Here is a 25873-nt window from a genome sequence, read left to right as displayed (position 1 = left end):
GTTTGATCCCCACCCGCCGACGACCAGGGTCTGTGGGAGTGACGCTGGCGTGGCTGGCAAGGGGCAGCAGGAAGGGTTTCCACTGAGCGTTAAGGGAAAGGAACTTGCTGGCTGTGGCACGGTGCAGCCGGCTGGTTGGCACACCGGGAAAGGAAGATGGAGAAGAGCTCCAGCCCTGGCTGCGTCCCCAGCTCTTGTCTTGGCCTTGTAAAAGGCTAACAGACGTAGTGCGAGCTTTGAAAGAGAACACACCGTGTTCTGGGCCTGGAGCAGCGGCTGGGAAGCGTTCCCAATCAACAACCGCCCCGGGATCCCTGTAATCCGCACCAGAGTGCAGGGGGAGGGGAGGGAGCTGGAGGGCCTTTGAAAACACAGACAGCTTGATGTCAGCCTTCCCTGGCTGCATGAAGCTATTCCTCCAGAACCATGCCACCAAGGGCCCAGTCCTGCAGCGGGACAGCCGGAGGGTTGGTGTCGCTATCCTCCTGTTCTACAGAGGGGGAAACTGAGGCACAGAGCTGGGCCACGTCAGGGCGCGGCTTGGGATGGAGCCCGTCAGATCCTCACGAGCTGCTGTGCGGCGCTAGCCCTTGTGTCTGTGCCAGGTATAAACCCAGGCCCCTTGTGCAGGCCCAGCCGTCCGTCCCCTGGCAGACAGCAGGGCCCATGCAGGAGCCCCCACGCAGCCCCCCACCGCCCTCAGCTGCAAAGCAGCCCCGGCCCCACAGCTGGCCCAAAGGAAACACCTCCACGGTCTTTCCAGGTGCCACCCAGTCCCCCGGCGCCTGCAGGAAGGTTTGGGGTAATCACGCACACGCTGGGTCTCGCAGTCACCAACGCTTTGCCCAGAGCCTGGCTCGGAGGAAAGCGCAGACCCAGTCCAGCCAGCCTTGACGTCCCTCTCCGCGGAGCTGGGAACGTGCCTGGAGCTGCCAGCCCAGTCCTGTCTACTCAGCGAACGGCTTGCTGCTGCTCTTTCCCGGGTCTCCTCCTCCCTCCCCAGCCCTGGAGCCGGACCAACACCCGCACACAGGCCAGGGTCACTACCCTTGATATCAGCAGATCTTTGATTGCGTTGGCTACTTGCATCACAGCAGCCCCCACAGTACATTTGCCCACTCCAAATTGATTCCCGACTGACTGGTAGCTGTATGGCATTGCAAGCTTCCACAGGGCTATTGCCACTTGCTTCTCAACTGTGAGGGCTGCTCTCATCTTGGTATTCTTGTGCCTCAGGGCAGGGGAAAGCAAGTCACAAAGTTCCATGAAAGTGCCCTTACGCATGCGAAAGTTTCGCAACCCCTGGGAATCGTCCCAGACCTGCAACACTATGCGGTCCCACCAGTCTGTGCTTCTTTCCCAGGCCCAGAATCGGCATTCCATCGCATGAACCTGCCCCATTAGCACCATGATGCCCACATTGTCAGGGCCCGTACTTTGAGAGAAGTTTGTGTCCATGTCCTCATCACTCACGTCACCGCGCTGACGTCGCCTACTCACCCGGTATCGCTTTGCCAGGTTCTGGTGCTGCATATACTGCTGGATAAGGCGTGTGGTGTTTAATGTGCTCCTAATTGCCAAAGTGATCTGAGCGGGCTCTATGCTTGCCGTGGTATGGCGTCTGCACAGGTAACTCAAGAAAAAAGGCGCAAAACGATTGTCTGCCCTTGCTTTCCCGGAGGGAGGGAGGGAACGGGGGCCTGATGATATGTACCCAGAACCACCCGCGACAATATTTTAGCCCCATCAGGCACTGGGATTTCTACCCAGAATTCAAATGGGCGGCGGAGACTGCGGGAACTGTGGGATAGCCACCCACAGTGCAATGCTCCGGAAGTCGACAGTTGCCTCGGTACTGTGGACACATTCCACCGACTACATGCACTTAGAGCATTTGTGTGGTGCCTTTTCAAGCCAATAGGTAGAACTGAAGGTGGAACCACCAATGACCTGGATATGATATAAGCTGGATATGAGTCAGCAGTGTGCCCTTGTTGCCAAGAAGGCCAATGGCATTTTGGGATGTATAAGTAGGGGCATAGCGAGCAGATCGAGGGACGTGATCGTTCCCCTCTATTCGACATTGGTGAGGCCTCATCTGGAGTACTGTGTCCAGTTTTGGGCCCCACACTACAAGAAGGATGTGGATAAATTGGAGAGAGTCCAGCGAAGGGCAACAAAAATGATTAGGGGTCTAGAACACATGACTTATGAGGAGAGGCTGAGGGAGCTGGGATTGTTTAGCCTGCAGAAGAGAAGAATGAGGGGGGATTTGATAGCTGCTTTCAACTACCTGAAAGGGGGTTCCAAAGAGGATGGCTCTAGACTGTTCCCAATGGTAGCAGATGACAGAACGAGGAGTAATGGTCTCAAGTTGCAGTGGGGGAGGTTTAGATTGGATATTAGGAAAAACTTTTTCACTAAGAGGGTGGTGAAACACTGGAATGCGTTACCTAGGGAGGTGGTAGAATCTCCTTCCTTAGAGGTTTTTAAGGTCAGGCTTGACAAAGCCCTGGCTGGGATGATTTAACTGGGAATTGGTCCTGCTTCGAGCAGGGGGTTGGACTAGATGACCTTCAGGGGTCCCTTCCAACCCTGATATTCTATGATTCTATGATTCTATGACCCAGCTGCCTCCTGGTTCCACCACTGCTCAAAATGTAGCTCCGCTGATGCTAAGAATCCAGAGTCTATTGAGCAGGAACATGGGACAGACAGCACCCTTGCTTGGAGAACCCATGCTTTGCAAAATGAGACATGGACTTTCATTCACCTTGCACTGAATTGCAGCCACTTCTGGAGTGGAGCATAGTACCTGCATAACAACACACGGATTGCTCGCTCAGCACGGAAATGCAGATACCTCTGGGGTGGAGCGCAGCAGCGTATCATAGAACGTGAGGGTTGGAAGGGACCTCAGGAGATCATCTAGTCCAACCCCCTGCTCAAAGCAGGGCCAATCCCCAATTTTTGCCCCAGATCCCTAAATGCACCCCCCCTCAAGGATTGAACTCACAACCCTAGGTTTAGCAGGTCAATGCTCAAACCACTGAGCTATCCCTCCCCCCCACAACACAATACAGGGATCACTCACCTGGCATTGAAATGCAGACAGCTCTGGATGGAGCATAGCAGATGTGCCACAGCACTCAACAACACTACACAGGGATCACTCACCCAGCACTGAAATGATGCCACCTCTGGGGTAGGAATGCAGCAGCTGTTGAACAGCCACAGAGCGACACTCCTCACCGTTTAGAGCAGGATGTGAAGAAGACTCTCACTTCCATTCGAAAGCTCTGGGGGAGTTCACAGAAACAGACCATGCTGTTAACCTGAGCTGAATAGCAGCCAGGACACAATAGATTGGGTCTGCACTGCGGGTAACCAGACAACAGCTCTGCCATGAGGGATTCGTTCTGATTGACGGAGGGAGGGATGGGGCAGGGAGCCAGTCAAGCTTGGGGAACAAATTCCTTCTCCAGGATGCTTTGCTCCAGGATCTTAGAGCCCAGGCTCTACGGCCATTAATTCCTGCACCACCCAGCCGGAAGGGAAGGGCTGGGGAAGGTCTTTGCGCTCCACATGTCACAGGACGACAAGGCAGAACGAACCATGTCACAGAATGAATCAATTGCATAGCCTGGACTAGAACCCACGAATCCTACCTGCCAGCTCTCTGCTCTAACCATTAGACCCCACTCCGCTCGCAGTCAGGATAGACCCCGGGAGTCCTGATTCCTAGACACACACACACACACACACGTTTCTCTAACCCAGTGGTTCTCAACCAGGGTTACGGGTGCCCCTGGGGGTACGCAGAGGTCTTCCAGGGGATACACCAACAGGCTACACAAAAAGCTTTAGCGAAGTCAGGACAAACTAAAATGTCATACAGACAATGACTTGTTTATACTGCTCTGTATACTGTTGGATGTGTTTTGTTATAGGATTATAGTCTGTTAAAATATGTGTATATTAAATTCAATACGGGGTTTGTAAAGACAGAGCAGCAATCCAAGATGGCGTCTGAACGGCCATCTTGTGACCGCCATCTTGTTGTTTACGGTGATCATGGCCCAGTCATAACTGGATCCAACCGGTTTTTCCCGCCATTGGCAGCTCCCAGGACAATTTTACCTCAGACTGTTTCCACCCCGGCTGGGACTGTACCATGTTTTCCCGCCACTCCGTGCAGGAAGGGCCGGGACTGGCTGAGCAGTGGTACAGTCCGTTCCCTCCGGCCCTCCCCGCCCCCGGCAGCGCTGAAGGACGCCATTCCCGACGGGGCGAGACGGGCAGAGGCCGTTCGCTCCATTCGACCTGCTCCTGTTCCTGGGTTCAACACGGGGCCTGGCTGAGGGGGGCTGGGTGGAGGGGGGGTGAGGGGCCTGGCTGATGGGGGGAGGCTGGGTGGAGGGGGGACTTGCAGCTCACTGGGGGGCCCTGACTGGAGTGGGCTGAGGCCCCACTACCCCAACCCAGTCCTCGCTTTAACCCTGCCCGAGGCCCCCGCCTCCCTCTGCGCCCCACGTAACCAGGTGGGGGTTCAGTGGGGACCTGCGTGGCCCTGTCACCGGTCGCCTGCCCATTGGTGCCCAGGGCCAGCCCTCGCAGCGCCAGAAGTGGGGGGCTGCGGCGTTCGGCCGTCTTCAGCCTTGCAGACATCGACCCGCCAGCACCCCAGTTGCTTTATACTGAAATCAGTCACTGGGGGGGCTGGGCCCGTCCATCAGTGACACTAGGGGGGGCTGGGCCCGTCCACCAGTGACTGATTTCAGCGTCGCTAGGGGCTGTCGCCCAGTGTCACAGACACTCCCCAGAGCATGGCAGGGAGAGGCCAGGGCGTGCCCAAGGTCAGGAGCAGAGCCGGGGCAGAGCCCAGGAGTCCTGACTCCAACCCCACCCTGCACACAGCTGAGTCCCACTTCTACCCACAGGGCTCGAGGGGACGTGGCAAGAGGCGGAGATGGCCCCGTCCGGGCTGAAGGCGGTGGTGCGCAAGAGTGAGTGCGGAGCCGGGGGGTCTGAGTGCGGAGCCGGTCGGGGGCAGGAATCTGGTTGGGTGTGGGTCTGGGGGGGCAGGGCCCAGTTGGGGGGCCCTGGGAGGGGCGCTCCTGGGGGTGTCTCACCCTCGGGGAGGATTAGGAGTCAGTCGGAGCAGAGAGCTCCCCCCCACCTGCCTGTCATACACCAGGAAGGGGAGGAGGCTGTCTGCCCCACCCCTAAGGGCTGCCCCCTCCCATAGGAGCTGCACTTTGCGGGGGCGTCATCGTCGTCATCTCTTTCCATCAGGATGACTCCCACCAGGGCCGGTGCAAGGATATCTTGTGCACTAGGCGAAACTTCCACCTTGCACCCCCCCCCCGACAACCTCTGAAAACTAGTAAAGTTAGCATTATAAACAGCCTGTCAGAACGGGTAACGGCTGCGCGCGAGGAGAAAAATGACATCATAGCCGCTTTGTAACGTAGTGAAGCAGTACATTTCTGCCCGGCCCCAACACAGAGCTGGCGTAGGCGATAGCTGTAATGTAGGAGAGAGCAAGTTAAAGCCTTACACTTCAGAAGCCCAACCCACTTCTGTTACTTCAGAAGCCCAGACCCACTGCTGAATCTCCAGCCCAGGCTGCAGTGGACGGGGCCTGTGGCTAAATCCAGACCACAGACCTGGGGTTTAAAAGACTCTTGGAAAGTGGATTCAGTTCTGATGTTCCATAGTTGCCCCCAGAACTGGGACAGAGCAAAAGTGGCCCACAGTTCAGGACGGCCGGTGGTGCTAATAACCCTTAGCTCTTCTCTTAGCTTTTCCTCACTAAATCGCACAATTAGGAGGGCCTGACACGTGACTTTTGAATACTTGGGGTGGGCCATACTGCCCTGGTTCAAGAGGGGTCTCTGAACAGGAATAGCAGGGGGCTGCGGGTCAGGAGTGAGGGGCATCTGCAGAGCCGTGCGGGGGGGGGGGACCCAGGACTGGAATAGCTGCGGGTCAGGAGTGAGGAGCACCGGCGGAGCTGGGAGTGGGTGGTAGCCCAAGGCTGCCATAACAGGGGGCTGCGGGCAGGAGTGAGGGGCACTGGCAGAGCTGGGAATCGGGGGGGAGCAAAGGGCTGGAATAGCAGAAGGCTGCGGACAAGAGTGAGGGGCATCTGCAGAGCCGTGAGGCGGGGAACCCAGGACTGCAATAGCTGCGGGTCAGGAGTGAGGCAGAGCTGGTGGGGGACAGACCAGAGCTGGCATAGCAGAGGGCTGTGGACAGGAGTGAAGGGCACTGGCAGAGCTGGGAATGGGGGGGAGGAAAGGGCTGGGATTGCAGGGGCTCCAGTCAGTAGTGAGGGGCACTGGCACAGCTGATGGGGGCAGCCCAGGGCTGGTGTGGGGAGCTGTAACTGCAGTTCAGGGTCAAAATGCCTGGGCGGAGTTGCGTGGAGAAAGCAGGTTCATGTCTGCCTTCACCATGTCTGGATCCAGGCTGTGCTGCCGGCCCCTTACCTTGCACTAGAGCTCCACGTGCCCCGCTGAACGGGGTGTCTGCATGCCACAGGTGTAAAGGAACTGCAGGAAAGCAGCAGGGAGGCCAGTGTGTCCTGGTGCAGAATAGCCCCTGGAGCCTCATTAGGACCGAGCAGCCAAGTCCTGATGGGCTAGAGGTGGGGTAGGGAGAGGCATTGCTTGAGTTATGGTGGAAACATAGTGTGTTGGGCAGTGCACTCACGCACACCAGTTACCGGGAGTGGGAGTGAGAGTGAGAGCACAGGTCAGGGTCGTGGGGCTATTGCCCTACAGGGCCAGCCAGAATCAGGTGCTTCGTAGGGGTGAAACAAACTGATGTAGTATGGTAGCACCCAGGAGCCCCAGTCATGGACCAAGGCCCCATTTTGCAAGGCGTTGTACATTATTCATTAGGTGTATTACGGTAGTGCCCAGGAGCGCCAGTCATGGGTCAGGGTACCATTATGCTGGGCACAACAAAAAGATGGTGCTTGGCCCAAAGAGCTGACTATCTAATTGCTTAGCTGGGCCGTGGAAGATGCCCAGGAGACAGGCCGGCAGTTCTCTGAGCGGGGCATGCCTTGGAGGGGTTCTATGTGCAGGATTCAGGATTTGAAGTCTTTGTTGTGTTGTTGTCCCCCACACACTGAAGAGGGTCCCTGGATCCCCTCCAGTCCAGAGGTGCTGGACAGGATCTGTTCTCTTGCTGCACGGGGCCAGATCCTTAGTTCAGCTGTGCTCGTATCCAGCCTGGCAGAAAGGAAGGGGGATCAGACCCATGGCCCATCTAGCCTGTCACCCCACCACGATCGCCGACTGGGGGCTCGGCTAGGAGCACATCGCTAGCTGGCCTGAAAGCAGCCTCTGAGCCACTTCCCTGAGGGGTCCTTCCACCAGCCAGTGGGTCCTGGCTCAGGGCACAGCCGTCCCGTCCGAGCCCCACCACTGATCCTCATCTCTTTCACTCACAGAGATCCTCAGCGTTGTCCTTCACAGCGTGAAGAAGGAAAGAGAATGGAAGGTAAGCAGGCCGAACCTGTTGCCCTGGTGTCCCCCTGGGGATATGCTGTATCCATATATCATGCTCCTCCCCCTCCAGCCTCTTGAGATTCATTAGGAACCTGAGCTTTTCCAGGCTGGATCAGATCCCTGCTCTGTCTAGCCCCTCATCCGTCCCCAGCTAGGCTTGGGTATGTCTGCCTTCCCACTGCGCTGGATCAGACCCAGCTTGTCCAGCTAGCCCCATATCTCCCCCACACACACACCGGATCAGACCACTGGGGCCAGTGAATCAGCCTGGGTGGGAGGAGGAGCAGGAGAGTGCCAAGCATGGGGGCAGTATGCACCATTGGGCAGGCAGGTTATTGAGCCCCCGGCATGGACTGGGCTGGGCGATGTGGAGCAGCGGGTTAGGCCGGTGTGGCAGAGGGAGCATTCGGCACGGCAGGAAGGTGGTGGAGATGTTGGGCCAATGGCCTACAGGGCTTTCCTAGGGGAACACGGAGACTCCCCTCGTTCCATTTCTCTGTGCCCTGATCCTGGTTCTGTCCGAGGGCTGGGGAGCGGATATCTGGTGGATCGGAGCAGGGGACTGGGAGCTAGGACTCCTGTTCTGTGCCTGCCTCTTGCACTCACCCTGTCACCTGGGCGAAGAGGCTGATCTCCTCCAGTCTAGGAGGATGGAACCATTCTGAATGGCCGGGTGTCCCAGGTTTGTCTCCTACATCTCGTACCAGCCACTCTGCTCGGAGCCGCTCTCCCTGTAGCTCCTCACGCAGTCCTTAGCACGGTCAGCTCAGCAAAGTGCAGGCTTGGTACCGGCCCTGCTGCTCTGCTGTGAAAGGGCTGTGGAAGGGCTCTGCCATTAGCAGTCGTTCTGCTCCCTTGGCTGTGCTGTGGATGATGATGGTGGGCAGCTGGGCTCAGGGCAGTGACTAGTTCATCCGAAGTGGAGCGCTCCCCTCTCGCTACCCCAGGTGCTGATCATGGACCACCCCAGCACGCGCATCCTCTCATCATGCTGCACGATGTCCGACATCGTAGACGAAGGCATCACACGTGAGTGGCCCCTCCCTCCCGTCTGCTCCCCCCGCCAGGGCTCCCCTCCCCCTTGGATACACCTCACAGTCAGGGAGTTGACTTGTCTACATTCACGTTTGCATCTAGTTTCCCCGCTTTGCAGCCCCCTAGACGCCCTCCTTGCTATTGGTACCTTCCCAGCCAGGTCTAGTTCCCTTAGCCCGGCACTTTCAGCCCGTGGAGCCTCTTCACCGCTTTTCTCAGACTCCTGCTAACTCCTCGCTGCTCCTCCCCAATGCTGTGGGCAGGGTCCTGGCTGGGGAGGGCGAATGCTGGCTCCCTGCTTTAGGGTGGAGGAGCCCTTGGGGTTGAGGGGCACAGAGCTGAGCCAGCACTCTAGCGGGGTGCCCCCAGCACAGTACAGAGGGCCATTCCTTCCCTGCTCCATACTGTGGCAGCATCGCAGCCCACGGCCCCACATCGAAGCGGCTGCTGCATTGTTGCCTCTGGAATGCCCCGGCCTGCTGCCAGCGAACATCACTGTGCCCCTTGGCTTCCCCTCCCCACATCCTGGTGGAGAGCGGCTGGGGCGGGTGGCTAGGACACACTGACCCGCGCCCAGTGTCTGCTCTCTCCTAGTTGTGGAAGATATTAACAAGTGCCGGGAGTCAATCCCCAGCCTGGAGGCCATCTACCTGCTCAGCCCAGTGGAGGAGGTAGGAGCTCGGGCCTGGGGCAACTGGATGGGGAGCAGGGGAGACCCCGGGACAGCTCCTAGTGCTGCCTGGAGGTGGCGCTGTCCGGGGGGATGCGCAGCACAATGTCAGGATGGGAATGGCTGGTCGAGGGGTCTGAACAGGTTCCAAACACCCTGCCAGGCTAGCTGGCGTGGCGAAGCTGCAGGTGCCCAGCATGGCGCCCGGGGAGGGAGGGGGCCCTGATGGTAGTTGCCTGGGATTGCTGCTCGGCCGGCTGTTCCCTGGACACTGCTCAGAGCCCACTTAGTTCAGCAGCAAGGCAATGCCAGGCCTCATCTGTGGCCAGGCATGGACACTTCTGTGCCAGCAAGAGATGTGGCTGGGCCCTGAGGATGTCCCGGGCACATGGGCACAAGCCCTGCTCCAGGCAGGGAGGGAGCCCAGAGCTAGGGGGGTGAAAACCAGCCCACCTCCCGATGGCATCATGCTAGGCCCTGAGACCCAGGGCCTGGGCATGGGCTGGGCCATTTGAGCAGCAGGGAGGGGCCTCGGCAGGTGCTGACAACCCCCCTCTCTCCGCTTTGCAGTCGGTGCAGGCTTTGATCAATGACTTCCAGGGCACCCCCACCTTCAACTACAAGGCAGCTCACGTCTTCTTCCTCAGCCATGAGTATTGGGGGTCGGGGGATCCCCCAGCTGGGAGCCTGGGCAGCAGCACACTGGAGCCTGTGGGTGGGGGGTCTCTCTCTGCCGGCAGGCCAGTGCGCAGCACCCTGATTATGCTCTGCCCTCCTGCAGGGGGATGCAGCCCCAGCAGGCCAGACTGAATGACCCCACCTATCCCTTCCCCCGCCTTCTCCCCCACGGGCCTGCCTCCAGCCAGCAAGGCTCACAGACACCTGCAGCGTGTGCCCAGAAAGCCGGCCTCTGGCTACCATTCCCAGCATGCATTGCTCCATCAGTCCCAACTCGGTGGGGGGATGGGACACCACCAGAATACCCAGTGTGTCAGGGTCATATCTGCTTCTCCCCATTACAGAGGCAGGGGGAACCCAAGTCCCCGTTCCTCCTTGTGCATCATCCTGAGTTGTACACTCTGGTCACTCAGCCCTGCGGGCAGGCTGAGGGCAGGGTGTGAGACAGGGGCTGCGTCGGAGAGATTGTGGCTCCCCCTCGCTGCTGATGCTGCAGAAGGCGAGAACCCGGCATGACTCTGGTTCGGGGGGGCTGGACTCATCGTTGACTCCTGTGTGGCCCTGCTGGCTTGCCCAGGTTCCCCACAGGCGTGCAGCACTACTGCCCCTGCTGTGCCCGTCCTGGCCCCGTCCGTGGGGGCTGGCGCTGTGCTGGGGGTCCTGAGCCCTGTGCCTGTCACTCCCACCCACTGCCTTTGCCTTGCAGCCTGTCCTGAGCCTCTGTTCAAGGAGCTGAGGAAGTCACGGATCACCAAGGTCATCAAAACCCTCAAGGAGATCAACATGGCCTTCCTGCCCTATGAGAGCCAGGTGAGGGGTGGCCGGGCTTTGGAGGAGCAGGTCCACGGGGCGGATGGTGACGTATGACACCACACCCTTATTGTTTCATGTGATTTGGCGGGGGAACCTTTCCCTTCTAGGGCCCCGGGTTTGACGCCAGCACAGGACAGCAGGAACTAGCTGGCTGCTCACACCCTGTGAGAGGTGGAATCGCTGGCTTGCACCTGGTGGGGATGGTAGATGTATGGGGGAGGAGGGCCCTGCCTCCCTGGCTTTACCAGCTCTTACTGATGGTTTATACTAGGCCTGCAAGACAGCCCGATACTCCACACGCCTGCCCTTTACCCAACCACCCCATCCCCTCCTTCTGTCATCAGTGGATTTCGCCCCTCCTGCCCCTGAGGGGCAGGACTGTGGTGTCAGCCCCATTGCATTGATGGGGAAACTGAGGCACAGAGAGACATGAGCCTGGGCTACACACAAAAGCTTTGTTGGTATGGGTTTGTTACAGGGACATGAGAGAAAAAATCCCCCCTGTAACTGATGCAGCTGTGGTGGCAGAGCCCCTGGGTAGATGCCGTTACGCTGGCAAAGCAGTCCTTTCGCCACTCTAGCTGATTTCATCTGGGGTACCGGTGCCAGCTGTGCCAAGAGAAGCTTTGGCTGCTATAAGCTGAGTGTCCGTCAGGAGGCTTTGCTGGCTCACCCGTCCCGTTGCGCCAGAAAACCCTTCATGGGCCGATACTGTTTATTGGTGTCCAAGCACGTTTGTCCCAATGGCTCGTTCTGTTCGGCCAGTGAAATAAGCGACAGCGGCAGACGCGCCTTGATGCCGGGTTTGCCCGTGGCTATGCTGGGGCTTTCGCCAGACTAGAAGCGTCGCCAAGCCCCCTCCCCCAACATTGAGGGCACCTGGGGGTCTGCAGCCAAGTAAGGACCTGAACCTGGGGCATCTTCATCCCAGGCTGGTGCATGAATCTCTGGCTCGCTATCCCTCTACCACAACAGGAGTGGCACTGGCAAAGGGATCTCTCCCTCACTAGGGGCTTGCTACAGCTCCACCAGGCTGGCCTGATCCAACAGCGCATCTTAGGGGCGCGGTATGGGACACAGCTGGCCTGGCTGCAAGCAGTTGGCACCGGGGTCTGATCTCTGCTCTCCCCCGTCCCCAAGGTGTACTCCCTGGACAAGCCAAAGACCTTCCACAACTGGTTCAGCCCCTACCGCTTTTTCGAAAAGAACAAGCAGCTGGAGATGCTGGCAGAGCAGATTGCCACATTGTGTGAAACCCTGGAGGAGTATCCAGCCATCCACTACAGGAAGTGAGTGTGCCCAGGGGAAGGGGTACCTAGCTATCCCCTATAGGAAGTGAGTGTGCCATGGGGAAGTACCCACTTCAGGAAGTGAGTGTGCCCAGAAGGAGAAGGGTACCTGGCCATCCGCTACAGGAAGTGAGTGTGCCCAGGGGGAGGGGTACCCAGCTATCCCCTATAGGAAGTGAGTGAGCCATGGAGAAGTACCCAGCCATCCTCTACAGGAAGTGAGTGTGCCCAAAGGGCGAGGGTACCTGGTTACCTCCTACAGGAAGTGCGTGTGCCCCTCGGGGGGAGCTGTTTCTGACCTACAGGGTTTGTCTTTGCTGCAGGGACCATGAAGATAACTTCCACTTGGCGCACGCTGTGCTGGCCAAACTCAAGGCGTTTAAGGCATACGAGCCCAGCATGTGAGAGGTGAGTGAGCTGTGTCGGTCACACCTTTGCCATGGGACAGAGCCACGGGGGAGCACATGAGAAGTAGAAGGAAGGAGGAGTGATTTAGAACCTGCTCGGAGATCCTGGTCCGGGGGGGAGGGGTGGGGTCTAGACACCCTTGGAGATCCTGAGGGGTTGGCAGAACAATAGCATTCCCTGTGTGGCTGGACTAATGGCCCCAGCCCTTCTCTAACACTGGCTGTGGGCAGATCTCAAAGTGCTCTACAAAGGCTAGTGTCCTTATCCCCTCTGTATAGATGGGGAAACTGAGGCACCAACTGGGGAAGTGTGTGCCCAGCACAATCTCTCTGTTTATAAACAGGGCAGTTCGGTCAGAGAACTAAGCTTCGCACACAGAGCCTCTTCCACACCTGGACACTCCTGTCTGTGTGTGCTCCTACACTCATCACCATGGTATCACAATCTCACTAATGAATTCAGCCTCCCAGGGGAGGCAGGGTGGCCTGTGTTACAGATGGGAAACTGAGGCATACAGGGAGTCTGCCAGAGCAGGAATAGAACCCAGCTCTCCCGAGCCTTAACCACAAGTCAGCCCTGGCCTGTGGGCTTCCCCTAGCTCCTGCCATCCCCGTCCCACCCCCAGCAGAGGGGAGCTGCAAACCCACCCTGCCCTGGATTCTCACACGGGAAACCCAGTAGCTCCTACCCCCCTAGGAGAAGCAAAGTGATGTAAAATCCAAGGCCTGCCCAGATCTCTCCCTCCTGTTGCCTCTGCTCTTGCTTCCAGCCTTTGCTGAGCTGCTGGGAGACTGTGCACCTGTGACCAACTGGGAATGTTTGTAATATCTTTTATGAATCTGATGCGTGCCTCAGTTTCCCTATATATTTCCTGGCTTCTCTGGCAGGGGGTGAAGGGGAAGGATTCTCGGGGAAGGTAAGAGTCATGCCGGGGGTGGGGGGTGTCACCTCCCTGTCTTGGTGAAATGAAGAGAATCCAACACAGATCAGCCTGGGGGCCAGAAAGACCATGCCGGCTCCAATGGCTCCTGGCTGGATGCTCCCAGCAGGGAACTGGAGCAGGGCCCCCAGCTCGAGAACACAGGGTTGGGAAGGTTTGAGCTGGGGGATGAGTGCGGGAAGCTGGGAGCTCTCGCCTGAGAACTGACTAAGGTCAGGCCGAGGCCTGGTCTACATGAGGCAATTGGGTCAGTGCCTCTGCGTTGCTTGGGGGTATGGGAAAGGTGGAGTCACTGAAGCGGAGCAGCTGAAGTGGTTTCCATGTAGACAGGCCCTGAGTGAGAGACCCGGAGCTGAAAACAGGTTTCTCTGCAGCTCGGCCAGGCTCTGGGCTGACCAGAACGGCCTCTTGCTTTAACCTTCAGTGGGCTGGGCTGCCCAGGCTGGGGTCCAGGTGCCTAAGAAACCCAACTGTTCTGGTCTCCAAAGCCACCCAGCCCGCGGTCCCGGCACCCTGGGGCCTTGTCTGCACTAGTCCCTCTTGCCTTGATGTTTCCCAGCAGCCAGCCCTGAGGGGTAGCTGGCACAGGCAGTGCTGTGGCACCCACCAGTGCACTAACCACCCCTCTGCTCTGGGCAGGGTGGGGTGACCCGGTGGTTACGCCAGCCCCCATCTGTACTCGGGGATCCCTCCAGCAGAGCCGAACTGGCAAAGGGTGTGAGCAGAGTCCCGTGGGGGGTGGGGGCGGGGGCTGAGCATAGCAACCCATCCAGGCTGGGTAGGGCTAGAGGGGAATGATGGTGCCAGCTCTGGGTTCATGTCCCTGCTCTGCCACAGACTCCCTGTGTGACCTTGGGTGAGTCACCCAGCCCCTCTGGGCCTCCATCCCCCTCTGCAATGGGGTGACAGCCCTGCCCAGCCCCACGTGCATGGCGGGGCAGGATGCAGCAATGATAGTGCTACAGTGGTGGGGGCCAGATACTCCTCCAAGAGAGGCGCTCCCCCGTCAGCCTCAACCCATTTACATAGAGGCTGTGGAGACCTGCCAGGCGGATGGGTGGTGGCCGGTCCGACGTTCTGCTCCCGAGCGTGGCTGAAAATCGGGCCACGTACTGAGGTGGGACAGTTGGGATAGCATCAGGGGCTGTACATCCCCACCCCACCCACCCCTGACTGTCTGTGCTACCCAGCAAAGAGCAGACGCAGCCCCTTGCCGAGGTGCTCCTGGGTGGGCTTGGGTTCCACTGGGGCTGCTGGAGCCGGTTTCAGAGCCGTCTGCCATGAGAGCGCAGGGCTGGTCTCCTATCACCACCTGCTGCGCAAAGAGGGCAGTGCATGCTGATCAGGCAGGAAGCGGGGGCTGGGCCAGCCCCCCCATGATGTGGGTCTCAGATGCTGACCATTTGAGTGGTCTCTGTCCAACTGGATGCTGGGGGGCCACACAGGCTGGGACTGGGGAGCTAGAGCTTCATATGGGGTCCCAGCTCAGATGCAAGGTGGGGCATAGGGATAATGTCCTGTCGTCCCCCTCTGGGACCTTGTATCAAAGAGTCTCTGGGCCTGGTGTTGGTTAATGATAGACTAGCCAGGCCCTTCTGGTGTAGTTCCCCCCGTCCCCACACAGCATATGGAGCAGGGGGCAGTCAGGGAGCTGCCTTGTAAGGGGCATGCTCCCGTTGGTGGAGAGGCACGAGCAGAGAGCATGCTTGGGGGAGGGGGGCATTGCTATTTGCATGAGGGGTAGGTAGCCCGTCCCTGCAGGGGGCGTTGCAGTGCAGCTGGTCAGGGCAGGACCCCAGGGCACGTCCCAGCTAGCTTGGGGGGTGTCTCTTGGCTTCCCCCTGGGGTTGGGGGCTGGGCCACAGAGAGGGTGGGTAGTGAAGTTTCAGGCCACCAGGGCCCATTGGATTGTGCCGTGTAAGCCAGGCCAGGAACCCTCTGCCAGAGCAGGAGGTGACGGGTTTCTCTCTCCTTTGCCCCAGGGCCCCGACAAAGCCCGTTCTCAGCTGCTGATTGTGCACCGAAGCTTCGATCTGGTGTCCCCACTGCTGCACGAGCTCACCTACCAGGCCATGGCCTACGACCTGCTCAGCATCGAGAAAGACACCTACAAGTAGGGCCTGGCTGCCAGCAGGGGGCGCCCCGCACCCCTCCTCAGGCGGGCTGGGGGGGATGTGGCCCAGGCACCTGCACTGCTCCGCAGCCCCCACGCTGGGGCGAGGGGTGCCGCAGCCTGACCCCATCTCCCCCCTGCAGGTACGAGACGACGGGCATCAGCGACTCGCAGGAGAAAGAGGCGCTGCTGGACGAAGACGACGAACTCTGGGTGCAGCTACGCCACATGCACATCGCTGACGTCTCCAAGTGAGCGCGCTCGGCCCTGCCCCCTGACGCACCCCTCCATGCCCCGCCCATCCACTGGACATACCCCTCCGTGCCCCACCCAGGGCCAGGACCCATCCCCCCCCCCGGACACACCACTCCGTGCCCCACCCAATGCCAGGACACCCCTGGACACACCCCTCTGTGCCCTGCCTAGTGCCGGGTCTCACTACTCCCCCCCACCTTCGGCACACCTCTCCCCTCCCCACCCAATGCTGGGACCCCCTACCCCCACTTTGGCACAGCCCTCCCCTCCCCGCCCGCTGCCAGGACTCCCCCCTTGGACACACCTCTCCCACCCAGTGCCAGGACAGCCCACCCCGTTGACACACCCTTCCCCCACTTTTCCAGTGCCGGGACTTCCCCCATCCTCCCCTTCAGACACACCCCTCCTCTTTTCTTCCCACCCAGTGCTGGAACCCCACTATCCCTTGGATACACTCCTCTCCCACCCAGTGCAGGGACACCCACCCCCCGCAACACACCCCTCTCCTGCGCAGTGCCAGGGCCCCCCCTCCCCCTCCCACCCAGTGCTGGAGCTTGTCCCTCAGACATACTCCTCTCTGAGTGCTGAGACCCCCTGGACCCAGCCCCTCTCCCCAAAGGACCCCTGAGCGCTCCCTTCCAGAGCCACTGTCCACATCTCCTCTTGGGGATCCGCCTGGACACTGTCTTCCCCTGATCCCAGGGTCTCCCCATGCACCTTACAGCTCCCTTGAGTGAGTCCCTCACCGACCTCCTGCTGGGCCTGCCGCTGCCCCCAGGCCCCCCCAGCAGGGCGCCAGGAGCCCCCAGAGGTGCACTGAACTCTGCCTTGGGGTAACTTAGGAAGAGGGCCTCCCCCAGCCTGTCTGAGGCTCTTGAGGCAGAGAACCCTGGTGCCTGTGGGGCGGGGGCTCCATCCCCTGTAGCATAGGACAGGGTACCCCCTACCTCCAAGGCAGTGCCTGGCTCCGTCCTGACCCCTCTCCCTGCTGCAGAAAGGTGACGGAGCTGCTGCGCATCTTCTATGAGAGCAAGAGGCTGACTGCGGAGAAGGTGCGGCAGGGGTTGGGGGGAGTGATTGGGGAGTTCAGGCCGGAGGGACAGGGGAACCCATCCCACTGCCACTGATGGGGAGGGGAGGCTTCCCTGCTGCCCCAGGAGGGGTTGGCGGGGGCGGGGGGGGGCTGTCCCATTGCTCCCAGGGTTTGCCTGTAAAGGGCTTAGAGGTGTATGTGGAGTCCCCTGCCCCCCAGCCAGAGCTCTGGAGCTCCCCACAGTGGGGGAGGGCAGAGGCCCATGGGGCGGGGTCAGACAGCAGGATCGGGACCGCGCAGGGAGAGCTGCAGGGAGCCAACGCTGGCATCTCCCTGGCCCACTGCTGCTTTACACCTTGAGGGGCGCTCGGGTTGCGGGGCTCCCGTCTCGTTCCAGCTGGCCTGGAAAGGGCAGGTCTAACCTAAGCCGCAGCCACGCATGGCCTGAGTGACCCGCCCTGCTGCCTCTGCCCTGCAGGGGGCTCCAAGCGCTGGGAGCAGCCGGGATCTCACCACCGCCTCCCTCCAGGCCAACATCGAGGACCTGTCCCAGATCCTGAAGAAGATGCCCCAGTATCAGAAGGAGCTGAACAGGGTAACGGGGCTGGGCTTTTCGTGGGCAGGGGGCAGGCCATTCAGTGGGGCTGATGGGAGGGGCAGGGTGCTCTGTGGGGCTGGTGAGGGACAGTAGGGACTCTCTTGGGGGGCAGGGCACTCTGTGGCACTCCGCTTTACTGCCTGATGAGAGCTGCTGACCTGTCCCGTTGGGCAGAGCCATTTTCCCCCCAGGTGCTGTGTGGCACCATGGGCAGCAGCCTGCCTGTCAGTGCCCAGAGCTGCCACGTTAGCCCCACCCAGGGCAGCCCTTGGGTAAAGCCCGTGCCTTGCTGCTGCAGCTCTCGGGAGAGGGCCTTGGTGGGCTTCCAAACCAGCCTATTGGAGCCACTCCTGGTGCCACTGAGCCATGTGCCAACAGAAAGCTCCTGGCCACTGGCACAGGTACCCCGACACCTGCTGATCTCCAAGCCCCCAACCTCGTGGTGACTAACAGAGAAGCCGTGGGCTGTTTTGGAAGCTGCTCCCTCCTCCTGATCCTCCCCTCCAGCTGTCCCACTCCACCCCAGAGGTGGCTGCACATCAATCCCTATATGGCAGCCCTATATGGTGGCTGGGCAAAACAATCCCTATATGTTCGGCTTCGACAGCCAATTGGGGCTGCCCCTCTGGCCGAGGGGCCCTCCTTGTGGGTTGGGAGGTGCAGGTGCTCTGGACCAGCCAGTGATACGGTGAACTCGCCCTGTGCCCCGGTCTCTCCCCGCAGTACTCCACGCATCTGAACCTGGCCGAGCACTGCATGCAGCACTTCAAAGGAAGAGTGGAGAAGCTGTGCAGCTTGGAGCAGGTGGGTCTGTGGGCAGAGCCTGGCTTGGGGCAGAGTCTGGCTCATGGACTCAGCCCGGAGAGAGGGGTCTCAGAGCCGCAGGCTCGCTGGAGCCAGGGTCAGCCCCACCATGCAGCACCAGGGGTGCAGAAGGAGGACATGGGGCTCGGGTTACTCCCTGGGGGCCAGTTGCTCACCCCAGAGGGAGCTGACCCCAGGGAGGAGGGGGCCCTGGCACGGGGTAGGCGAGCTGTGGGTCAGGGGGCCGTCACATCTCCCATCCTGCTGCGTGGGCGGGAGGAAGCAGAGTGGCCTGACCTGGGCCTTGTGTGTGCGCCCCCTTCCCCCTGCCCCCAGGACCTGGCTATGGGGACGGACGTGGACGGGAAGAAGATCAAGGACCCCATGAAGATCATCTTGCCTGTCCTGCTGGACCCCAGCGTGCAGGCCTACGACAAGATCCGCATCATCCTGATCTACATCTTCCTGAAGAATGGTAATGCCACAGGCCTGCAGGGGGAGCACTGCGGGGCCTGCTGCTGCAGGGGGGTGCTCCTGGAGGTGGGGCCCAGGCCTGTGGGGCTGGTGGGGAATAGCACTGCTCAGACTGGCAAGCCCTCCTGCTATGCAGGGCGCCCCCCGGCCAGCCGCTTCCCAGGACCTGAGTCCAGCCTGGCTCTACAGCCCTGTCTTCCCTCTGCCCACCTCTCGGTGCCTGCAAGCCTGCCAGTGCGCCATGCCCATGCTCCGATCTGGGGTCAGATCTGGGGTCAGATCTGGCGGCCTTTGCTCCGTGCTACTGCCTTCCGAGCAGTGTCCGCCCTCCATGCTCCCCCAAGCCCGTTCTCTGCAGGGAGGGAGGGAGGCTGGAGACACACACCCAGAGCAGCCCCCCAGCCCCTTCTCTGCAGGGAGGGGGGATGGAGAGACACACACCTGGAGCAGTCCCCCGGCCCGTTCTCTGCAGGGAGGGGGGACTTCCATCCCTTCCTGCAGGCTGTTCAGATACCATGTTGTGTCTCTGAGCCTCCTGCAACCAGTCCCCTGCCCACCCCTTGTGTCATCCCTGCAGCAGCTCCCTGCTTCTTGCTGCATCCAGCCCCTTCCCCAAACTCACCAGGGCCTGGGGAACCTCCCTGACCCTGACACTTGGCACAGTCCCTCTTCCCCCATCGGTTCCTATCCCATGCTGGCTCGGTGGGGCAGGGCCCTGCTCCGGGGCCCTTCCTGTAACCCTGCTCAGGCACTGCCCCTGTGCCCATTGCTCAGGCCAGGGTGCCCTCATGGGGCTCCTCTGGCTGCCTGGCTGCCCAGTTTCCTGGCCAGGGGGTGCTGTGGAGTTGCCAGGCCTCCCTGTCTGCACTAAGCAGCAGTAAACGGTTTGGGGGGGCAGGGGTGGGGCACGTTGCCCTCCCTCCAGCTCAAGGCCTCACAGCCTTTAAGAGCCAGGCCTCGGCTCTGACTCTGCACCTGACTGGCTGCAGAAGGGGGAGCCCAGATCAGGGGGATGGGGGCTCCCATTGCACTGCCAGGGGGAACTAGAGAGACCCCTGACCCCAGCGCCCGAGAGAACCTGTTGAGGGAGGAGCAGCAAGAACCTAAATTTGATCATTAACTATGTGGGGTCCAGTGGGTTAGAGCGGATGGTGCTGGGAGCCAGGACTCCTGGGTTCTATCCTCAGCTCTGGGAGGGCAGTGGGGTCTAGTGGGTTAGAGGGGGGCTGGGAGCCAGGACTCCTGGATTTACCCCCAGCTCTGAGAGGGGTGGGAAGAGCAGGATCTCAGGATCTGATCAGGGAACTAGGACTCCTGGGGCCACGGACTCATGTGCCTGGGCTGTGGGTGCGTCCCGGGGTTCTAGCGCTGACCTGTCTCTCCCCATGAAGGTGTGGACAAGGAGAACCTCACCAAGCTGATCCAGCATGCCAACATCCAGCAGCAAAGAGACATCATCAACAACTTGCAGTTCCTGGGCATCTCTCTCACGCCTGGGGTAAGGGATTGGGGCCAGGGGCCAGCAGCTGTACCCATGCCAGGGGGCAGATCTGTGCTGCACAGGGGAGCCCAGGCCATCCTGGAGGTGCCCCTCTATGGCAGTGACCTACTCCCAGCACAGAGGTGGCCTCTGCCCCTGTACAGTGGGGTGACACCCTCCCCATAGGAGGGTGACCCCAAAGTTACTCCCCATCTGGGGTGACTTCTTCTGCCCTGGCAGAGGATACTGGAAGTCAGGACCTCAGATCGCCAGCGAGCTGGAGCTGGTGACCACTGCTTGGGGTGGCCATGCGGCGAATGGGGGGAAGCAGCTCTGTTCTTCATCAGTCTCTCTCTCTCTCTCTCTCTCTTTCTCTCTCTCTCTCTTTCTCAGTAATCCATTCTGTTCTTTTCTCTGCCTCTCCCCTGCCAGCCTGGCTGGCGCGACTCAGGTAGGCCGCGCTCTCCCTGTCTGCCCCCGTTCCCACCCCGCACCTCCTCCCTGCTGCCTCTCACCCCCTCTCCCTTCCTCCCCCAGAGCGGGCAGCTGCGACCGGAGAGGAAGGTGCGGCTGGAATCCAGCTACCAGCTGTCCCGCTGGACTCCCATGCTCAAGGACATCATGGAGGTACCGGGCCATCTGCTTCCCGGCCTTGGGGGTGGGGTTGCAACTGGCAGGCTGGGCCCAAGGGGGAGGGGTTGGTTTGGGGTCAACAATGTGTAGAGCCCTGCATATCTGCGCACCATTTCTGCGGATAGTGGATCAGCTGCAGATACAACCGTGCAGGGCTCTACCCCCCAGCAGCACCTGGCCCGTGGCGTCCGGCTCAGGCAGCCTGGGGGACGCAGCGTGCTCGGGGCCGCTGGCCCGCAGCCAGTGGCTGGGCGACAGGTCGGAGTCGGGGCTGTCCGGCACCCACTCGCTCCGCCGCGCTGCTTCCTGTCCAGCAGCTCGAGCAGCACCAGTGTCCCCACCAGCTCCTGGGCAGCAGGATTTGGGATTGGAGTGGGTGGGGCCCCAGCGTCCCACCCCTCCACCCCACTATGATGCAACATGCTCTGCTGCTGCTGTGTACTGTTACTTGTGACCCCCCAAGAGGGCACGTGATGAGACACCCCTTCACCCAAGCCCCCACCTCCTCCACACTGCCCCTTCTCCTCAAGACCCCGCCCCCACACTGCCCCTTCTCCTCCAGACCCCGCCCCCTCCACGCTGCCCCTTCCCCCAGCCCCCAACCCCTCCATGCTCCCCTTCCCTGCGAGACCCCTTCCCCACCCTCGCTAGCTGCTGCCGGTGAGGATGCGGATACAGGTAAAAGGCGGCTTGTGGATCGCGGGCTGATGCACATCCACACTTTTGTATCTGTGCAGGGCTGTAGCCATGTGAGGGGCTCATCAGAGAGTCCTCTCCTGCTGCCGTCCTTAGGGGTCTTAAATCATAGACACGAGTGCAGGGGAGTTGTCTTACTCGGTGCTGAGATGCTGCCACCTCTGGGGTGGGCCATGGGCGGTTTATACAGCGGTCCCTCACCGGGGCTGAATTCTTCCTAAGGAGTGGCAGGCAGCTCTTAACAGCCGCCCAGCAGCGCTGCCCGAGAGTCTAGGGCAGGAGGTGATCAGTGTGTGGGGCTGGAAGTGCAGGGGATCCAGGCAGCACACTGTCATGACTGGCACTGGAATCTGAATGGCTGGCAGGGTCCTTGGCCTAACCTCCAGTGAGGAGCAGCTGTTTGACACTCATCTAAAGGATGAACTCCGGCAGCACAGTACTGGTCACGCCCCCTGCAGACCCCCGCCCTGCCTGCTCCCTGCAGTACAGCGCCCCCTAGCGCCGCACTGGGGTCATAGAGCACCCTCTGCTGACTCACTCGCACCCCCCAGCACCCAGTAGCTTTTTCTTAGAGGTCTCCTATCCAAGCACTGCCTGGGCCCAAACCTGCTTAGCTTGTGAGAGGTGACATGGTCACTCCATCCCCTAACCCTTGCAGGGGGCTGATACCCTCATCGCCCTGTCCTGTGGGGCACTCCTCAAGGGGGTGGGGGGGCACACTTAGTTGCCTTCAACCTACTGGCTTGGGGCTCCTCCAGGCCAAGAATTAACCCCCTGACCGGAGCTCCTGTCCCTGGCAGATCACAGGTAGGAGGCTCCCAGGCCCTTGTTCCAGCGTTGTGATGGTTCCTCCTGTGGGATTTTGGGGCAGGCAGTTGCGGTAGCCTCAATCCCACGCCTAACCCAATGGGGGTGCCCCCTCTCTGCGCCAGCCACAACTTGGCAGGCCTTAAGCTTCCCTGTACAAGTCAATGCAGCAGACTAATGTAAAAGCCCCTATTATGTGGCATTAGGATGTATCATATCCTGGGCCCCCTGCGTGCCTGGGACACACCTCATGGAGCAAGAGGCAGGGCCTGGATCTGCCCGCAGCAGGAAAGGGGCACTGACGGCAGCCCCCTGCCTCTCCCTCCCACCCCCCAAATGAGGGGCCCTGGATCTGGCTGCAGGAGGTCTCCGCCCTCCTCATAACGGTGGATGGGTGGGGAGTTCACAGCAGGGCACTGAGCAGCTGAGGGGGATGTGGGGAGATGGGGGGGCATCACTGGAGGAGTCAGCGTGTTCTTTGCTGGCTCCCCATGCCCCCCCCGGAAAGGGGGCCCCAGGCTGCTCCCCCCAGGGACTGTCAATCATTCAGTGAGGAGCCGTCCCAGCCCCTCCACCCCAATGGGGCCTGGCTTGGCCACCAGATCCGAGATTCCTGCTGCTTGGCCCCTGCTGATCTGTCCTCCCTCCACCCCCCCACCCCCTGCCAGGACATCATTGAGGACAAATTGGACAAGAATCTGTGGCCCTTTTTGTCAGACCTGGTCCCTACCACCAGCTCCCAGGCTGCTGTCAGGTAAGGCTGAGCCTGGCTGGGCTGTGGGTGGCAGAGCCCTGACACACACACTCCAGAGTGTAGGAGCCTCTGTGCCTGGGAGTGTGTGGTCAGGACCCTGCCCTCTACGGGGGAGGGGATGTCCAAGAGCCTGGAGCCCTGGAACCCTCTTACCATGTACCCCGCACCCCAGCAGTCCCTCAACACAGCAGGGCCCAGGATGGAGGAAAGGGACTGGCCGAGCTTTAGACAGACCCCCAGCCCAGCGCAGGTGCCACCCTCCCCTACTCCCTTTTGCCTGCTTTGGGACTCCTGTCCCACTCCCTTGGGCAGGGCCTGCCCCGCAGCCTCCTCCAGGCCCTGCCCTTCCATCTGGCATTCCCTCAGCGAGCCCCTGGTATCCACACTGCCCCTCTCTCCCCCCAGCGCTCGCTTTAGGCATTGGCACAAGAACAAGCCAGCGGCCGAGTACCAGACGGGCCCGCGCCTCATCATTTACGTGCTGGGTGGGGTGTCCATGTCTGAGATGCGCTGTGCCTACGAAGTGACCCCGGCCATCAAGGGCAAGTGGGAGGTGTTGATCGGTGAGTGGGGCGAGTCCTGGGGGAAAGGGCGGCTGGAATGCCCAGGTCAGGGAGAGTTGGGACCCCCTGGGAGGGGGAGACCCTAGAACTGCCTGCCCAGCACCCACAGGGCTCCCATGCTACCCTCTGTCCTCCCACACCCAGGGGCCTGGGAACAGATGTGCTTGCCCCACATGGCCTGTATCTAGCCGCCTGATCTCCTGGCCTCTGTCTCCCCAGGCCTCTCATTGCCCAGGGACCATGTGTGGGGGCCCAGTCAGACACCCCCAGTAACTCCCATAGGGATATGGCTCACCCCCTGCACACACCCCTCGAAGACCCAAGGGTGAGGAACACTGTCAGCGCATGGATTCTTGCCTGGCTGTGCAGGGTACAGCGGCACGAGGGGTGCGGTGCCAGGCAAAGGGGGATAGGAGACAGTCCCTCCCCCCCTGCACTAGAGCAGGGTCCAGCTGCAAAGATGGGGGTGATGGTGATGCCAGCCACATACCTGCCTCACTGTGCCCACCACTGCCAACCACCTCTCTCTCCCCCAGGTTCTAGTCACATCCTGACCCCCAAGCACTTCCTGGATGACATCCAAACCCTCAACCAGCTGGACCCCGAGGAGGCCTAGAAGCAGCCCCCTCCCCCCAGAGACTCTGCCCCCCACAATTTGCCGCCCGCAGCTCCACCTGCTCTTCTCAACAAGGCATCTTCCCCCCTACTCTTGGCTGCGGTGTCAGTTCTTGGGCGGGGGGAGGACCCCCAGGCTGCTTGGCTGTTCGGGCAGGGGGCAGGCCAGGCTTCCTCCCTCTGGCACAGCCTCTAGGGCCGTTACCCTTTGTGCCCCGTGGCCACCCTGCCCCCGATGGGGTAGGAGAAGAGTCAGGCTCCATTATCTACCAGCTTCAGCCATTCCTACCTCCCCTCCCTGGGACCCAAAGCACAGCCCCTCTCCCTCCCCGTCCTGTCACCCCTCTGCCAGTGATGGGGGGCGCACAGAGGCTGCTACCAGCATCTGGCTTTTGGGGGGGGGGGTGTGACCCAGCCACTGAGCCCCAGGCTGTGTCTGTCCAGTCTGCAAAGAGTTAAAGAGACCCCCCCCTTCTGCCCCCATATCATCCCCATTCACCGCCTTGAGGTGCTGGCCCAGCCCTGGCTCCCTGCACCCCTCCCATCACAGCCTGGCACCCTGGCCTCTTGGCCCTGTCCCCCAGTGGGGACCTCGGCTCCTGAAGGGGGGAGGGGTCCTAGCAGGAGTTGCAGTCAGAGTGCCCAAGTAAGTGGGGGTGGAGCCAGGACTGCGTAGGAGGCGCGTCCAGGGTTGGTCAGCAGCAGGTAGGGTGACCAGATGTCCCGATTTTATAGGGACAGTCCTGATATTTGGAGCTTTTTCTTATCTCGGCTCTTATTACCCCCCACCCCTTGTCCCTATTTTTCACACTTGCTGTCTGGTCACCCTAGCAGTAGGGCAGAGCGGGCTCGCCACCTGATGGGCCTGGATCAAATGCCCCTGCCCAGTGGCAGACACCTCCCCACTGCCTTTCCCTGGGTATCAGAGCCACGCCCTGGGCACCTGGAGCCCCAGCTTCATCTGAGGCAGCCAGCTCCAGCCCCCTTGGGTCTGATCAAGCCCTGAGCCAAGCCTCACCCCCTGAATCCCACGGGCCCTAGAGATCCTCTCCCTCTTGCCTGCCAGGCGGGCTGTGCTGGGGCAAGCGCTGGCAGGAGTGATCCCAGGTAAAGGCAGTGACCTCCTTTACTGGGAGTGACCTCCAGGGGGTGGGGGGCGCAGGGGGAGAGTTTGTTTGTTCGCAGCTCTGAGCCCCCCCCCCCATTATCACAAAGTCAGTGCTGGCCCTGCCCCCGGCTACTGCCCTGCTGGGCATGTGCCTGGGCCAATGAAGTGCATTGCCAAAGGCTGGCCGAGGTCTCTGCTGCTGTTCACAGGCAGGGGAAGGGAGGGCACAGGGCGGGGCGGGTGGCTGAGGGCCCAGGGAGCGGGATCTCCCCAACTCCCCCTCCAGCCCTGCTGCAGGTCCCAGGTGTCCTGGCTCCGAGTCACCAGGCCAGCGCTGCCTCCCCGCACCTGGGAGCAGGGTGGGGCAGTGGCTGCTCCTTTCACTGTTGGACCAGGCTCTAGGGGCAGCTCTGCTCTGGCCTGTGGTCGCCCCCTGCTGGTGCAGTGCTGGCTCACCCAGCCGGGCCCCAGAACCTACATAGTTCCCTGTGGGCCCCTGCTCCTAGTGCCTCGTTCTGCCTCTGGTCCGTGTGCCAGAGGGACCAGGAGGGAGCCTCAGGAGTCCCCTCAAGCCAGCTATGGGG

At 60.9% G+C, this 25873-nt stretch overlaps 1 protein-coding gene across 1 annotated transcript; it reads left to right on the top strand.

The window, feature by feature from the left end:
- Positions 1 to 4969: 4969 nt before the first annotated feature.
- Positions 4970 to 24182, top strand: LOC144267056 (syntaxin-binding protein 2-like). Its single transcript, XM_077820752.1, is given in 19 exon segments — positions 4970 to 5006; positions 7466 to 7515; positions 8471 to 8552; positions 9153 to 9229; positions 9799 to 9880; positions 10625 to 10716; positions 11860 to 12008; positions 12332 to 12416; positions 15339 to 15469; positions 15613 to 15720; positions 16719 to 16776; positions 17287 to 17352; positions 18079 to 18159; positions 18496 to 18634; positions 20025 to 20131; positions 20651 to 20740; positions 22918 to 23003; positions 23409 to 23566; positions 24103 to 24182. Coding segments are annotated over 19 exon segments (1758 nt in total).
- The last annotated feature ends 1691 nt before the right edge of the window (positions 24183 to 25873 follow it).

Source organism: Eretmochelys imbricata, chromosome 1 (assembly GCF_965152235.1).
Source record: "Eretmochelys imbricata isolate rEreImb1 chromosome 1, rEreImb1.hap1, whole genome shotgun sequence".
Lineage (NCBI taxonomy): Eukaryota > Metazoa > Chordata > Testudines > Cheloniidae > Eretmochelys > Eretmochelys imbricata.
The sequence above is the reverse complement of the archived record's forward strand: the minus strand, read 5'-3'. Positions and strand labels throughout refer to the sequence as shown.